Below are 17,644 nucleotides of genomic sequence, written 5' to 3' on the forward strand. Positions count from 1 at the left end.
TAAACCCGATAGAACACCTTTGGGATGAATTAGAGCGGAGACTGTGAGCCAGGCTTTCTCGTCCAACATCAGTGCCTGACCTCACAATTGCACTTCTAGAAGAATGGTCAAAAATTCCCATAAACACACTCCTAAGCCTTGAAGTTGAAGCTGTTATAGCTGCAAAGGGTGGGCCAACTCCATATTAAACCCTACGGATTAAGAATGGGATGTCATTAAAGTTCATGTAAAGGCAGGTGTCTCAAAACTTTTGGCAATATACACACATTTATTTATTTTGCTACTGTTAAATATAAATAATAAGTATATAAATAATAACAATATATAAATGTAAATATATAAATAAAGGTGACTTGACTTGATCTATGTATCTATGTATCTATCTATGTATCTATCTATGTATCTATCTATCTATCTATCTATCTATCTATTTATCTATCTATCTTATTCTTTCAGTTTAACACGTTAAAAATATTTAACACAATTAACGCAGCATATGTTTTGTTTTCTGTCATCCTTTGGCTGCACTACAGAATGCTATCATTCATTAAAGTGCTATTAAACCATTCAAGTGTGATAAGACGCAATAAAGAACTCAAATCTTTACTGACATGCTGTCTGTGAAGTAGCTCTCTATGAACAAACACCCGAAATGTGCGCACAGAATGCCACTTCAGCATGGCAGCGCCTCATTCAGTATGTTTACATGGACAACAATACTCCAATATTAATCTGATTAAGACAATACTCTGATTAAGAAGCTACCATGTAAACAGCGATTTCTAATTACCTTAATCCGGTTAAAGCCATACTCGAATTAAACAAAAAGACATATTTTAGTCGCATTATCGAAGTGCATTGTAGACATGTACAAACCTCAATCTAACTATTAACGTCGTCGTGTAGGGAGTTTTTGCCGCATTTTTTGACAGGACACACACATCACGCAAGTGCAGAGGGGAGGGCTTTGGGGGCTCGAGCCCCTGACCTTTTAAAAAATGTATCAAAAGTGCCCCTCTCAACAATCATCAATAATATTGTGACAAATAAAACAGAATTTTAATTATAATTAATATAACAACGCGTACAAAACAGTAACAGCGCTCAAATTCCCGTTTATCTTTTACGTATCTGTCAGTCTGAAATGTCGTTGCCATGACGTGTGTATTATTCAGAAAAGACACTAGAGTCGTGGATCACTTTGAACACGTGGATCAATCTTTTATTCTTCCTATAATTTCTCCATCACCGTCTCACATCATACCCCCCCCCCCCACTGCCCCCTAGAGCCTATATACAGGAACTGCTTAACATGCCGAATTACAGATCTATATATTCAAACAACTTGAATATTACAACGTGTTGCTATGGTGCGTGTCTTGCTTGACTGCTCATTCTGACACTGCCTCCTCTATATTTTTTTTATATGTTTTAATATGTAAAAGTACATTGTAAAAGTAAAATACAATAAATTTGTATCTGTAATCCCAGATTAATAATTGTCTGCTTACAACAGTGGTCGGGAACCTCTAGGCTCGCATTCAGTGAACGCTTGTGGCTCGATGGCAGAAAAAACAATCTAAACAATCACGATTTTGAAACCTCAATTTTCAATCTTTAATCAAAGCTATTATTCGAAATGTAGGCTGTCAAGAAGGAGACAAGCTGGGCAGTGTCTCTTCAAAAAAAACAGAAAGACACAATATATAATATTACAAAAATAAAACTACATACATACATACATACTACATTAAAAAGTATAAAAATCACTCGTTTTTATAAAGGAACACTGTCCAACAGCGACACCCGCAGGTAGCCTAATGGCATGGGGACGTAATGACATACCATTAATCAAGCTATGTTCTATAACATGTAAAACGGGAACATGAACGTAATATTCTAAAATCAACTCATGTAAACATCTTAATCAGAATATTGTCTTATTCAGAATAAGGTCAATAATTAGATTACTGCTGTCCATGTAAACAAAGTCATTGAGTTCTCTTACATGCTTGAATGAACAAAAACACAAAATTATGCCAAAATTCCTATTTTGTTGAGTATCCTTGTAAGCACAGTCTTAAATGAGTTAAAAAGTGTTAAATGAGCACAAAGAGTTGTCAGATCCGCGTCATGTACATCAGGATTTAAAGTGACAGCAGCCTAATAAACCTGCTGCCGTCTATGATTAACGCTAATCAAAGAACAAAAGACAAAGAGAAAATCACTCACTGCTCTTAACTGAATAACGTTTGTAGCTTTTTAATTTATACAGTGAAGTATGTGAAGTGCTTGATAACTTTATTCAATTTCTGTATATTTCCTTCCTGTTAGACCTACCTGAAAATCTTAAAGCACTGTTTACGAGGTTACATGGGTCAACAACTATTAAAACAATACATTTTAGTGAATTTTGATAGGAAAGGTAAAATCTGAACTGGTCTGACAAGGCCAATATGAAAAATTGAGCCCTGAAATATTGAAGGGCACAGGTAAATGTACATTTATTATAATGGGTTTATGTGAATATTGTTTGAGTTCACTTAAATTAAAATTCTTTGTTGTTTCTACATTAATTTTGAGATTAAATGTGAAATACACACACAAACACACATTATTATTCAAATGTTTGGGGTCGGTAGGATTTTTAAATGTTTTTGAAAGAAGTCTCTTATGCTCACTAAGTCTGCAGGATTCGATACAATACCTTGAAAAATATAGATTTTTCGATAGCATTTTCAATACCATGAGGAAAACTGAAAACTGCTAAATAGATATTTTTATTATTATCTCATAATTCTTTTGAAAGGTAAGAATGTTTATGTAACGTGCAACTTATGCCCAGGAAGAAAGAGTCTCTCCACGTTGGTGGCAAGTAATTCTAATCTAATGAAGCACCTCACATCATCACATGCTGCCACAAAATTAGTGGCTAAAAACCCAGGGGATAACGTGAGCTCCACTACCAAAGGAGTAGTATAGTACTGATAATATTTACACTATAGTAGGCCTACTGATAATATTTACAATAATGTATTGAATTTGATAGGTGTCTCTCACATTGTCCCACAGCAACATTACAATAGTGTACATTAATGTACAATATTTTATAATAATAATTTATTCTATTTAGTGTCCAATTCATTCATTTAACATATTTAATATTGGGGTCATCCAAGTTTTGAAAAAAAAAAAGTAACTCAGGAGTTACTTTCCCTGGTAATTAGTTACTTTTATAATGATGTAACTCAGTTACTAACTCAGTTACTATTTGTAAGAAGTAACTAGTAACTATAACTAATTACTTTTTTAAAGTAACGTTGCCAACACTGCCCACAACCCTGCACCGAAATTCAGGATCTAACCCAACACTAATCAACCGAATCATCCCTGGTCTCACAATTGTATTCTTATCCACACACTGTAAATGTAAATAAAAAAATTGCCCACCCTCCGCCATTTTACGTTAGCACGAGAAGCGTGTATGGAACGAATGATGTCAGAGAAACGTCAGTACTACGTCAGACTAATGGCTTGTTAGAGACTCCGCTGCACATTTTCATTGACTTGAGCAGTTTAATTCTCACACTTTAATAGTATTTATAACTGCTGTATGTATGCATAATGAAATGTATGTGTGTTTGTGTGTATATATATATATATATATACAGTGAGGAAAATAAGTATTTGAACACCCTACTATTTTGCAAGTTCTCCCACTTAGAAATCATGGAGGGGTCTGAAATTGTCATCGTAGGTGCATGTCCACTGTGAGAGACATAATCTAAAAAAAAAAATCCAGAAATCACAATGTATGATTTTTTAACTATTTATTTGTATGATACAGCTGCAAATAAGTATTTGAACACCTGTCTATCAGCTAGAATTCTGACCCTCAAAGACCTGTTAGTCTGCCTTTAAAATGTCCACCTCCACTCCATTTATTATCCTAAATTAGATGCACCTGTTTGAGGTCGTTAGCTGCATAAAGACACTTGTCCACACCATACAATCAGTAAGAATCCAACTACTAACATGGCCAAGACCAAAGAGCTGAAAGACACTAGAGACAAAAATGTACACCTCCACAAGGCTGGAAAGGGCTACCGGGAAATTGCCAAGCAGCTTGGTGAAAAAAGGTCCACTGTTGGAGCAATCATTAGAAAATGGAAGAAGCTAAACATGACTGTCAATCTCCCTCGGACTGAGGCTCCATGCAAGATCTCACCTCGTGGGGTCTCAATGATCCTAAGAAAGGTGAGAAATCAGCCCAGAACTACACGGGAGGAGCTGGTCAATGACCTGAAAAGAGCTGGGACCACCATTTCCAAGGTTACTGTTGGTAATACACTAAGAAGTCATGGTTTGAAATCATGCATGGCATGGAAGGTTCCCCTGCTTAAACCAGCACATGTCCAGGCCCGTCTTAAGTTTGCCAATGACCATTTGGATGATCCAGAGGAGTCATGGGAGAAAGTCATGTGGTCAGATGAGACCAAAATAGAACTTTTTGGCCATAATTCCACTAAACGTGTTTGGAGGAAGAAGAATGATGAGAACCATCCCAAGAACACCATCCCTACTGTGAAGCATGGGGGTGGTAGCATCATGCTTTGGGGGTGTTTTTCTGCACATGGGACAGGGCGACTGCACTGTATTAAGGAGAGGATGACCGGGGCCATGCATTGCGAGATTTTGGGGAACAACCTCCTTCCCTCAGTTAGAGCATTGAAGATGGGTCGAGGCTGGGTCTTCCAACATGACAATGACCCGAAGCACACAGCCAGGATAACCAAGGAGTGGCTCTGTAAGAAGCATATCAAGGTTCTGGCGTGGCCGAGCCAGTCTCCAGACCTAAACCCAATAGAGAATCTTTGGAGGGAGCTCAAACTCTGTGTTTCTCAGCGACAGGCCAGAAACTTGACTGATCTAGAGAAGATCTGTGTGGAGGAGTGGGCCAAAATCCCTCCTGCAGTGTGTGTGCAAACCTGGTGAAAAACTACAGGAAACGTTTGACCTCTGTAATTGCAAACAAAGGCTACTGTACCAAATATTAACATTGATTTTCTCAGGTGTTCCAATACTTATTTGCAGCTGTATCATACAAATAAATAGTTAAAAATTGTCATCGTAGGTGCATGTCCACTGTGAGAGACATAATCTAAAAAAAAAAATCCAGAAATCACAATGTATGATTTTTTAACTATTTATTTGTATGATACAGCTGCAAATAAGTATTTGAACACTTGTCTATCAGCTAGAATTCTGACCCTCAAAGACCTGTTAGTCTGCCTTTAAAATGTCCACCTCCACTCCATTTATTATATATAATATATATATGCTATATATATATGCATCTCTTGCAGCGATTGTGCCATAGGTTGCTTGTAGTAGTGTGTTTGATTTAGACTTATTAGACTTATTTAGACATATTAACTAACTCCAATTTTTGCAATTGACGAATCATCATGAATCAGAAGTCATTCATTTCTGCAGTATTAATCGATTCAAAATTATTTTTCAGTGATTCGTCAACACTCATCAATGCTGATGAAAGTATCTGTGTGGCACTTTATATATTCAGATATCATTTTTTTATATATATATATTCAAATATGTTGTTTAATATTTAAATGTGTAAGTTAATAGTCCTGTTTATTGTCATATATGTGTATACTAAGGATAAAGATTAAGTTTTTTTCCTTGGGTTCAATTTTTGTGTACTGCAGTTCTGCATTGTATAGGGCAAGTGTACATTTTACCCCAAGTAAAGCTGTTTGGTGTCCACAGGCCACTAGGCCACTATCGTTTGGTCACTAGCGTCACACACAGCCTTCTCACGTTTCCCCTGACGATCCATCTCATGTTACCATGACAGTGGGCATGTAGCCTACAAGTCACATTACAGGAGAGGGGTGATCGGGAAAGAAAGAGGCTGTGGTAGAGATCAAGACTAAGATAATTAAATTCAGTTAAATTCAGATCAATGACTTGCTCTTATGTTAATCCAAGTTGATTTAGAAAATACATAGTTTTGCATATCTTTAAATGGATATTTTCATTTCGATACAACTCTATATTACTTTTTTTCCTCTGTGGAACATTTAAAGAAGGTATTTTTAGAATTTTTTTTTTTTTACTTAACTCAATGGTAACTAAAATGGCTTGATTACTAAAAAAACGACATTAGATTTACATTATTACTGTATGTTACTGACTATGTCAGCATTTAACCTTCCCTTACAAAAGCATGTTGCATCATGGTCTTTGTTCACAAGTCTTATTCCTAATTTTAAAACCATATTTTAACATCCAATTCACAGCTCAAAAGATCATATCATACACTATTTTTTTTTTTTTGAGAGCTTTCTAATTTGTCCTGTATCTCCGTGGACAGTCATATCAAAAAACATTGGCAGGCGCACACCACAGCAGTACGATTTCATTGTCAAATTTATTTAGGTGCAGATGAAAGCTGTGCTAAGCCATTTTTTCTGGTCCTGAATCATATTGTCTTGCACAGCGTTTTTTCATGGGGAGTGAGAAACGTTTCTGGCACCAGCACCAACTCTAGAAAAATAAGATTTGCTGAATTTCTGTGGTTGTGACAAGCAAAATAACATGAAATCAATGCATCCTGAACTGTTGCATAGCTGCTCAATGATTGATCTTGTTTTGTATGTTTTAATTTTTATAATCAATCTACGACCCATCACTATGCATTATGTAATTGCTCTGTGTCTCTGTACAGGGCATCATCCCTGCCTCCCCTGGACTGGCCGTTGCCAAATCAGTATGGGCAGTATGAACTAAAGATTGAGGTTCACCCCAAAGCTCATCACAGAGCTCATTATGAGACCGAAGGCAGCCGAGGGGCTGTCAAAGCCGCGTCTGGGGGACACCCTATCGTCAAGGTGAGTCTCCACAACAGGACTTTTACTGATGATGTCATTTTCCCTGGCTATATTTCCTGGTCGAATACATTTGTTTGTTGATTACCACTAGTGGTTAAACTTGGTTTTGGATTGCCATACGAATCCTTGTAGCCTTGATTTTTTTTTTTTAGTACTCATTACGCTGGCCACAAAAGTGGGAACAGAGCGTGATGCCATCCGTTCCCTCACAGGAAGAAGAACTTGAGAAGTGAGACCACACAGAAAGTGTCTGCTATGTGGCCTAGTAACTTCATTACTGGTCATAAAATTCCTTTTACTGGGTAACAGCTAGTGAGGGGCTGTTTTGGTTTCAGTTAGATCTAAGCAGACAGTATAGCAGTCTCTTTAGAGACTTTATTTCATACCGACTTCATCTGTGCTACTTGTACTAGCAGCTCACTGGTGGGAGCATGCTTCAGTAGAGGTGATGGCATCATTTATGTAAAATGAAGCCAAATTAGTATCCTGCTGTATCATGTGGTACTCCTTGTCGGATAGGTAAACTTACCTGGCACTCTCTTGAGGCTAGTTCTGATGGAGAGACTGAGAGAGAGAGAGAGAGAGAGAGAGGGAGAGAGAGAGAGAGAGAGAGAGAGAGAGAGAGCTTGTTGGTGAATATTTTATGGTCTTGGAGGCAGTGGCCTCTTTTGTGGTAGCTTTAATGAAGCACACATATACAACTCAGGAACCAAGATCATTGAACGTGAGGAAGAGAAGAAGGCCTTTCCCCTGAATCATAACCTCTTGCTTTGAATGGTCCATTAAACAACCACAATTACAGACCTGCATTTCTGCCACATCACACCTCAGTCTTGTGTCTTGTGGGCCTTAATTGGCCGTCATTCCTTGTTTATGACCTTCGTTAGGTTACCTGCATGATCATCTTTCATTATCAGACATCTCATCTCTTTTATACTGCAGGGCTGCCTTTACAATGCCCTTTGTTCCAATTCTTCTTGGTCAGTTTGAGCAGTTTCTTTGTACTTTTTCTGCACTATGCCTCTTGAAATTTGTAGATGTCAAATGCAAAAGCAAATCATAAAATATTTTTGGATTTCCTAATATCCCTGGCGTAGTTGTCAGTTTGTTTGTATGGGTGGTTGATATGGTGTGTTTTTTTTTGTGTGTCCAAGGTACTGAAGATAGTAGTGAATAATAAATTAGTAAAATATAAAATAATTATAACTATTTCAAAGTAGTTTTATTAATTCATAATTATATTGGTAATGTGTTAATTGTGTACACTTGAAGGTTTATTCAGTCCTCCAAACATTTCTGACAATTAGGTCAAGCGATTATTGTTTTTTTGATTGCCGATATCTTAGAGAGTAGGGTGACCGATGGCTGATATAAAGCAGATATATATTATACATAGTTTATATTTATTTTAATTAATATTTAATAAATTAGAAATATGAAAATAAATTAAAAAAAATCTTTCAAATAAACATGCTTATACTTTGGCAACTTCTTGATTCTGCAATCATATAACAGTATTTTTCACAAATAAAGTAATTGTTTTAAAATATATGAATAAAAAGGAAGTAAACATTGTAGGCTAACAGGGTACTCAGTAATCTGGTAAGTTTGTGAACACTGGTAATCATATTTGTTTCAAATATAGACACGGTAGCACTAATTTTACATACACCACTGTGTAGATGACATTAATATGACATAATAGACTTAATATAGCGCAGCATATTTTAAAATCAAGGAAAATTTGTCGCATCTCCAGTGTAGCTGAGCTCTCCTGTCCGCATTAATTTCGCTCGAAGCGACCGTTACGCACAGAAACATATAATGCAGGCTACAAATGCGCACTTCAGACGATCTCACGGCTGGATTCGATTAAATCTGAAAGGATTGTGAAATTAAATGTTTATTGGATATCTAGAGGTTCGTTTTAACGATATAGATGCGTATTAGCTGAATGTTGACGGTAAATGAGAAGGTATTATAGCCTATTGTTTGCCTTTCCGTTGCTAATAATGTAAAAGCAAACTCTATACTTTTCCTCAAACAGTTTACTTTCTTTGTTTAAAAGGTCTATATAATAGCGTATTAGATATGACTGTTTAACAGAGGCCATAAACTAATGAAGACAGAGAAGAATGTGAGCTCTGTGTGATCAGGCACTGGCGTTTTCCGTGCCACCAGTCAAAATAAAAGTCCCGCTTCTAACACATCACACAGAAAAACTGATCTGCCAAGAAAAAAAAAGCCAAATATCGGCCGATATATTGGTCGACCACTACTGACAATGACTGGACATTTAAAGTCTTATTATGATCATGGATATAAACTCACTGGCCACTTTATTAGATATGCCTGTTCAACTGCTTGTTAATACAAATATCTAGTCAGCCAATCAAAAGGAAGCAACTCCATGCATTTAGGCATGTAAACTTGGTCAAGACGATCTGCTGAAGTTCAAACAGAGCAACAGAATGGGGAAGAAAGCTGATTTAAGTGACTTTGAGCATGGCATGGTTGTTGGTGCCAGATGGGCTGGTCTGAGTATTTCAGAAACTGCTGATCTACTGGGATTTTCTCACACAACCACCTCAAGAGTTTACAGAGAATAAGAGAAAATATCCAGAGAGCAGCAGTTCTGTTGGCAACTATGCCAGAGGTCAGAGGAGAATGGCCAGACTGGTTCGACCACACCAGGTGCCACTCCTGTCAGCCAAGAACAGGAAACTGAGGCTACAATTCACACAGGCGTACCAAAATTGGACTGTAGTAGATTGGAAAACGTTGCCTGCTCTGATGAGTCTCGATTTCTGCTGCAGCATTCAGATGGTAGGGTCAGAATTTGTAGTAAACAACATGAAAGCATGGATCCATTTAGTCTTGTATTAACTGTTCAGGCTGGTGGTGTAATGGTGTGGGGGTATTTTCTTGGCACACTTTGGGCTCCTTGGTACCAATTGAGCATTGTTTAAGTGCCACAGCCTTCCTGAGTATTGTTGCTGACCATGTCTATCCCTTTATGACCACAGTGTACCCATCTTCTGATGGCTACATCCAGCAGGATAACGCAGCATGTCACAAAGCTCAAGTCATCTCAAACTGGTTGCTTGACCATGACAGTGAGTTCACGATACTCAAATGGCCTCCACAGTCACCAGATCTCAATCCAATAGAGCACCTTTGAGATGTGGTGAAATGGGATTCGCATCATGGATGTGTAGCCGACAAATATGCAGCGTGATGCTGACAATATGGACCGAAATCTCTGAGGAATGTTTCCATCACCTTGTTGAGTCTATTGCCACAAAGAATTAAGGCAGTTCTAAAGGCGAAAATGGGTCCATCCTGGTACCAGTAAGGTGTACCTTATAAATTGGCCAGTGAGTGTATTTATTTTTCTGTTTACCTGGAAAATAAAAAATAAAAATTCTAATTTGTCAGTGTAAAATATACAAACATGTTTTTTTAGAAACTCAGAAGGTCATGCAACAGGTTTAACAGTTTAATCCATTTTGTCAGAGAAATGGGTAACTCATAGATCACTATATTGTTTGTATAAACAATTATTTGGACGCCTCTGTGGTGAAAAAGTCAAAGATGTCAGGAAAATTAGATAACATCTTTGAAGGATATCAGAAGATGAGAAGTTTTGCCATGCCACTTTTTCTGTAAGATGGTATTATTGTAGTAAAGGTCATAATGTGACACTATTCATAGAAAAATCTTTTACATTTTTTACCATTAAATGGAATGCCGCCATATATGCTGGATGTTTGCTGATATCAGTTAGGCCACAGATTGCATTATAAACTCAATGAAATAAATAATCTTTTCATGATACATTTCAGACATAATTTTTTATTTTATTATTATTATTATTGTATACATCATTATTATTAGTTCAAATAATTATCATATGATTGTCTGTATAAAATGAAAAACATTAAAAGTTGGAAATTAAAAGTTTGTCAGAATTATTTGAACATGTTCAAGAGACAGGTGTTTCAACATATGAACAGCATATAATCAGAGGTATGATTTCAGTAGACTAGTACTGACAATTAGTATGTAGATGTTTCCTTCAGAAAACAGAAAATATCCTTCTGCATTTGTAGAGAAGAAATGTGCTTTGATGATTGAGCCTGTAGAAATGTAACATTATGTTAAATAATGTTAAGAGAGTTAAATTGTCTGATTTTTATGTCTTGTTTTCTGAGATTTATTTCCCAGCCTTTCATGCTTAAACATCAACCACCTGTATGCACATGAGAATCAGTGTTGTGCGAGCGAGCGTGCCTTCCTTACTATTTCAGAGTATTAATGACTAACTCTTTAACATCATAGCCCTACTTCCCCTCACACTAGGACTGAGGATGCATAATTACCTCACATTAATGAAGTCTGTTCAGTGGTAGACACACACTGGTCCGCCCACAGGGAAAAACTGCTAGAAAACCTGGCTAAATATGTGGGAGAGACGGGTTTCAGGTTATTTGATCATATTTTTACAAGAGTAGAATTAAATACATAGGCAAAATTTGCTTGTAGACACCGATAGGAGTCTTAAGTTTTAAGTATAAAGCTATTATGGGTAATAATATACTTGAACAGGGAAAAATCTAAGGTTAACATGTTTAAGCTATTGGCATCTATACAGATATTAATTTACAAACTCTCTCTGAGAGCTACTGCTAACACATGATCCGAATAGGAAGATCAACTTACCAGCCTATGCTTCTGTTTACATGTGTGTGTTTGTGTACTCACTAGTGCTGTGCCATTCTTTGCCTTTCTTTTACCCATTTTTGAATCATGGGTTTAATTGATTTATTTAATTTTATTTAATTGATGTATTACCATAGTCAGCCAGAATTTTGTTTTGTTCCCAATGCATTAACTGTTAATGAACAATAGTTTTACAGCATCTATTACTCTAGATTAATTTTCCTTTCTACATAAAGTAATACATTTTTTTTTACATAACTCATGTGTTATTGAAAGATGCTAATTATAAATTGGCATTTGTATATGTGCAAATGAACATTAACCTTGAATTATAAACGCTGCATACATTTTTTTTTTTTTTGTTAATGATACCTAATGCATTAACTAATGTTAACACACTTATTGTAAAGTGTTAACATTATATTTTCACACTTGTCTTTGTTTTGTGTTCATTTTGACTTGATTTGTTTGATTGTGGTTTTGAAACCCCCTGGTTCTATTTGAGAAAATCTGCACATGGAAAATGTCCCATACCTTTAGACCTTTCAGTGAACAGCTGTTTGCGATAATGTTTCCCATGATGCTTTCTGGGGCATGCGCTGCTGGAGTCTTAGGCTGCTACTGTGGAGTATCTGTTGTTGTGACGTCAGCAGGTGACACCACAGACTCCATCTGTCCCGGGAGTGAGCTTCTCTGCGGTGACTGGATCTTAGAGACGGTGAACAGACTCACTGAGCCATATTGCCGTCAGCAGCACTTATGCTGCCAATTAGCCAGGAGGACGGACCCATACACCTGTATGCCAGGTGTGAACTAACATAGATGCTGTTTGTGTGTTTATGTATGCATCAAGGCATTTGACAGAGAAGGCAAAGGAGGTAGTACCTCAAAAAAGTTTTAATGATAAAATGGTTATTATTAAAATAAATCAAAACAATAATGAAATATTAGATGAAATAGTTTGTAAATGGAAATTAACTTGAAATGACAACATTTGCGCATTCTGCGCATCCAGTGGCTCCACCTAACATGGAGGTCCTGGAACGTGCCGGCATGAAAGCATGTCTGCTATACTAAGCGAGAAGCGCCTTCGTTGCCTCGGCCACGTCAGGAGAATGGGCCCAGGCCGTGTTCCCAAGGACCTACTGTACGGCGAGCTGGCTCACGACTGACTGGACGTCCCCGACTGCGCTACAAAGATATCTGCAAGAAAGACATGAAGCTGTCCAACATCAACATTGGCACGTGGGAGAGCCATGCAGAAGCCATGCTCCGTCTGGCATTTCGTTGTCAGACAGGGCGTACAGAAAGCCGAGGAAACCAGGAATAAAAACCTTACCACAAAGAGAGTCAAGAGGAAGGAGAAGCAACGGCAGCCTCAGCAGGCATCAACGTTCCCCTGCAGAAAATGCAGCAGAGATTGCCATTCAAGAATTGGGCTTTATAGCCACTCGCGACAGTGCAGATAAAAAAATCCCCAAACTGGAAGAAGACAGAAGGATGCCGATGGGGGGTGAGTTATTAATGCTGTTCCATGTGGGTCTGGTGCCGCTGATCCGCAGCTGGTTATATCTCAGGCTACTGGCCCGGCAGTAGAAACGCAGCTATGCAAAAAAGGTTCAAATAAAACCAAACACAAAACCACATAACATCTGATTGCTTATAATTTTAAAGCAGTAAAGTTAAAATAACTAAATTAAAAATAATAATAAACAAAAACAAAAGCACAATATGTTTACTTATACGAGGTATGAGAAACACACTCATCCACTCGTATGAACAACATAGTAATTATATTACATAGGCAATTCCAACAATAATCCCTTTACTGTCACTGCTATCATAAAAAATGATTACTAGTTGTTAGGGGTGTAACGGTACACGTATTCGTATTGAACCGTTTCGGTACAGAGCTTTCGGTAATGAATGCAATCTTTAACAGTTAACAGTTGGCTTGTTTAAAGCGCGGAACACACTTCAATCCGAGTTCCCACACGAACATATTGAGTATTCAGTCCATTTTATCACGAAATTCAAACGATAAATGCCGTTTTAACGCTCTATAATGTGACGTGACTGATAGACGCGTATCAGTTCAACTTCAAGCGGCAGTGCGCGGCGCGCGAGTGAACGCGATCATCTCTTCCTAAAGAATAAACATCAATTAATATCTTATGGTATGTTGAGGATACATTGCAACTTACTGAAACGTATCATATGTTGTGTAATCGCTCGCTCCATTTGTGTTTCAACTGCGGAAAGACAATAAAACAGCTTGTAAACAATGTCATGTAGAATCACGTTAACCTCAGAAGTCATTCAGTGTCCACAGCTGTGAGTTCACTAGAGAGATGAACTCTTTCACTGAATACATGCACTATATTAGCCTATATTTTCGTTATATTAGCCTATATATATTCATTATATACTACTTAGCCTGTTAGTGATGTCTTGTTTATTTAATGTATGTTTAAATAAACCTGTCATGAAAATTACAGCCACTAAATGATTAGCCTATATTTCAACAACGAATTGGAGAAAAAATAATAAAAATTAGATTTAGAAGTTAATGCAAAAACTGCCTAATGTGAAGCTTATGAGTGTTGATTATTATATCTAAAAATAAATAGCAAATTAATTTAGGCTAATAGTTTGGGCTCTGTTGTTAATCTTTAATAGCAATGTGTAAGTAAGGGCTCCCTATATAGTTTACAGCATTATCTTTAAGAAACTTTTAGTTATAACTGAATTAATTTAAGGACAGACACAATTTTTTTTTCATTAAACCACTGTTGAATAAAAATTAATAAAAAGCAACTTTGTAAAACTGCTGTACCGAATCCGCACCGAACCGTGACTTCAAAACCGAGGTAGGCTACATACCGAACCGTCAGTTTTGTGTACCGTTACACCCCTACTAGTTGTATACTGCACTCCGTCTGTTTGACGCACTTGCACACCAGTGCTTGGTCATTGAAGTCTGTGCGGTTTAACAGACTCTCTTTTTGTCGGAATATGCTAAATGGAAATACTTGCGGGACTTTCTGACATTTACAGATAAGGATATACCTGTAAAATGTAAGTTATGCACTAAGGAAAACTCGTCTCAAAAGCATTTAACGCTACACGTATCTCAAAGCACAGCAGGGCAAGCCGCAGGAAGTGCGTATGCTTTTGTTTGAAGAGCTTGAAATGTAACTGCTGATTTTCGGTCCCAATTTTTTTTTTTTGTGCTTGTTTTCATCTTTCTACTGCTTGGACAGCCAAGTTTTACTGAAAACTCATTTGCCACAGATGAAGTACCCCTTTAATATAAAACATTCTCTTGTTTCAGATAACCATGCATCTTTCCCAGCAACAGCTTGTGTCCTCCGCTATTTTCCATATGCGTTCTGTCCATAGAAATGTGTTGCTCACTACGGTAAACTGACGTGACTTGTCGATCGTTTCTGTGCAGAGCGTGCAGACGTTACTAATCAATAATCGGATTCGTTGTTGATTATTTGTATTATTGATGTAATCAGTTTTATCGATTAGTTGTTGCAGTCCTACCTACAGCCCTTCTGTTGCTGCTCTCAGTCCCATATAAACCTGTACTATGACTGGCCCAGTTATGCGGATGGTAGACCTTACACAGGTCATGAAATTTGCTTTACAGGGGCAAGAGCAGTCTAATGTTACAACCAGAAACACATACTTTACCACTCCAGTTATTGTGTGAGAAATCAGAGACGTAATTTGTGGTGAAATCGAGAAACGTGTGTGAGTGTATCTATCAGTTGTGTGTAAGTCAAGCTGCCATAACAGAAGGCTGCGGATTGCAGCGTACAGTAGCCAGACAAACACCAGCAAAACAAAGTGACAGTGTTTATTGCTAGTGTTTGGACTGGGCTAATTCACAGTTCAGAGATCTACGAGGAATGCTGTGTAATTCCTACAAACCTTGCCTGCATCTCGCTGAGTTCGCTGTTAACCAAAATCAGGACTTGGTAGGAGACATAGAAGTTCTGAGCCCATCTGGCATCGACTTTCCTAAATGTAAGTGTTTAACCAGTTCTATTGTGATCTTTCACTCACACACAAAGACGCGCACAAAGGGCAGCAGAGTTTACATTTGCCGTAGGATCTGTTCATGTGATTTATTCTCAGAGAAAGTCACTTGCACCTTTCACCCAGAGCTTTTATGTGGATAAAAAGGCTCAGTGGAATCAACACAGATGGTGGAAATCAGCTTTATGAAAAATAAATGTGTTTTTAAAAGGAAGATGGTAAAGGAATATTCTGGGTTAACTCTACTGAGAGCATCTGTTGCAGGCTGTCAATTACCACTGAGAAGATGCCAAATGGCTGTTGTACTGGAGAGGTTAAAAGCAGAAATGTTTTTGTTAAGCACTGGTCTGAATGAAGCTTTTGAGTTGGGAGTACCATTCTGAACATGCCCATTGTGAATCAACATGCACCAATGCTAAATCTCCCTAATTGTAATCCTTATGTTCACAACTTGTAATAATTACTTCAATGAGCTCATTGTTTCTGTCATAAATTACAAGCTAACGGCGTGATATGTATTTTTACTTTTAGGGATGGGACGGTTACGGTATGAAAATTTTATATCGCGATTATAGTGAGCAAAATTATCATGATTATCAATATTATCATGGTTTTGTGAATGTGAGAGGAAAGTGTTCAAAAAGAACTGATGCACACTGAAAACATTTCAACAAGTTTTATATTTGAAAAACAACAAATAAATCAAGCAGCTCTATGCACTTTTTTAAGCAAGATTCTATTCTGTGGCATTTCCTTCCTTATAATAACCGTCGTCAATAGCAACGCATTATAACACAGCGCACATCCACCTATCACAACGGACGCACTCTCGTTTCATCCTTCTGCCATTTCTTCTCGTTCAAAAAAACAACGTTGCACAGAATGATGCTGGCTGGACAGGATTATCAGTTTTTTTGTAAAGAATTTATCTGTGAATAAAATGTTATACTTTTTGTTTTGTTATTTTGTTTTTGGGGAAAAAAACCTGTGTGGGTTTAAATTATGCATTTGGCAGACCAAAGTGACTTACATTGCAATATTCAGGGTATACATTTCATTGGTTCATACATTCTCTGGGAATCAAACCCATGCAAGCACTGTACTCTAATGTTTGAGCTACATTTTGTTCTTTGAAAAAAAAAAGTATTTCTAGCAATTTTGGCAGGGCAAGTTAAAGTCGGAGCAACTGGATTGACTGGGCCAACAGACCAAAATCCTGTGTGAAAATTGTACAATCTACAATCACTATAGACTTCCATTATAAGTCGTTTATATATTGAAATTTATTACTTTGTTTTTACAAACTGAGAAACGAGTGAAAATCATATCTGTGGTAAAACTTTTCAGAGTTTAATCCCAAATAGACTGTCAATTAATATTTTTCCTAAAATATTAGCTTTATTGTTTTGTTGCAACATGGCTTAGTATCAGATAACATCATTATGAAAAACAAAATGGCTGACCTTGGCGACCCTCAGACCTCGAGATGGGTGGTTTCTCTGTGCAGACGTTTGTGTACTGTTAAAATCTTTGCTTTTTTAGTTTGTTTGTCTTTCTGGGGAGCAACCCTGTTGTCTGTATACCCTCATGAGTGCAGAGTTCTGTTGTTGAACAGTAGCCTGAGGCTGTATCTGACGTGGATTGAAGAGTGAAGGGTAGGACACAGCACAGTGAGAACGGAGGGGGGGAGAGGGGTACACGTAAGGGATGCAGTACATCCAGCCGGTTGTTATTGCAGAATAAACCCCGAAAGGGTGATCAGGTCCCCGACGTGTACAGAGGTACATTATCCCGCATTTTACACAGCTACATGCTAAATAAGTAAATAATTAGACATGAAATATTGACTTGAGTTGAAGTATTTTATTAGGTCTTCCGCAAAGAAAGCAGTTGCTAGCAAATGGCAAGTTCAAGCTAGACTGACATTTAAGGAATAGGGTACATTCATACCAGTTATT

At 37.4% G+C, this 17,644-nt stretch overlaps 1 protein-coding gene across 1 annotated transcript in view; it reads left to right on the plus strand.

Moving 5' to 3' along the window:
* Positions 1-17,644, plus strand: part of nfatc3a (nuclear factor of activated T cells 3a) — a 112,570-nt gene that overhangs the window by 51,244 nt on the left and 43,682 nt on the right. Inside the window, exon 3 of the mRNA XM_079810677.1 lies at positions 6,752-6,914. Coding sequence (XP_079666803.1) covers positions 6,752-6,914 — 163 coding nt within the window. The remainder of the gene's footprint in view (positions 1-6,751; positions 6,915-17,644) is intronic.

The sequence above is a fragment of the Gobio gobio genome (genome assembly GCF_949357685.1).
Source record: "Gobio gobio genome assembly, chromosome: 2".
In the NCBI taxonomy this organism is placed as follows: Eukaryota; Metazoa; Chordata; class Actinopteri; order Cypriniformes; family Gobionidae; genus Gobio; species Gobio gobio.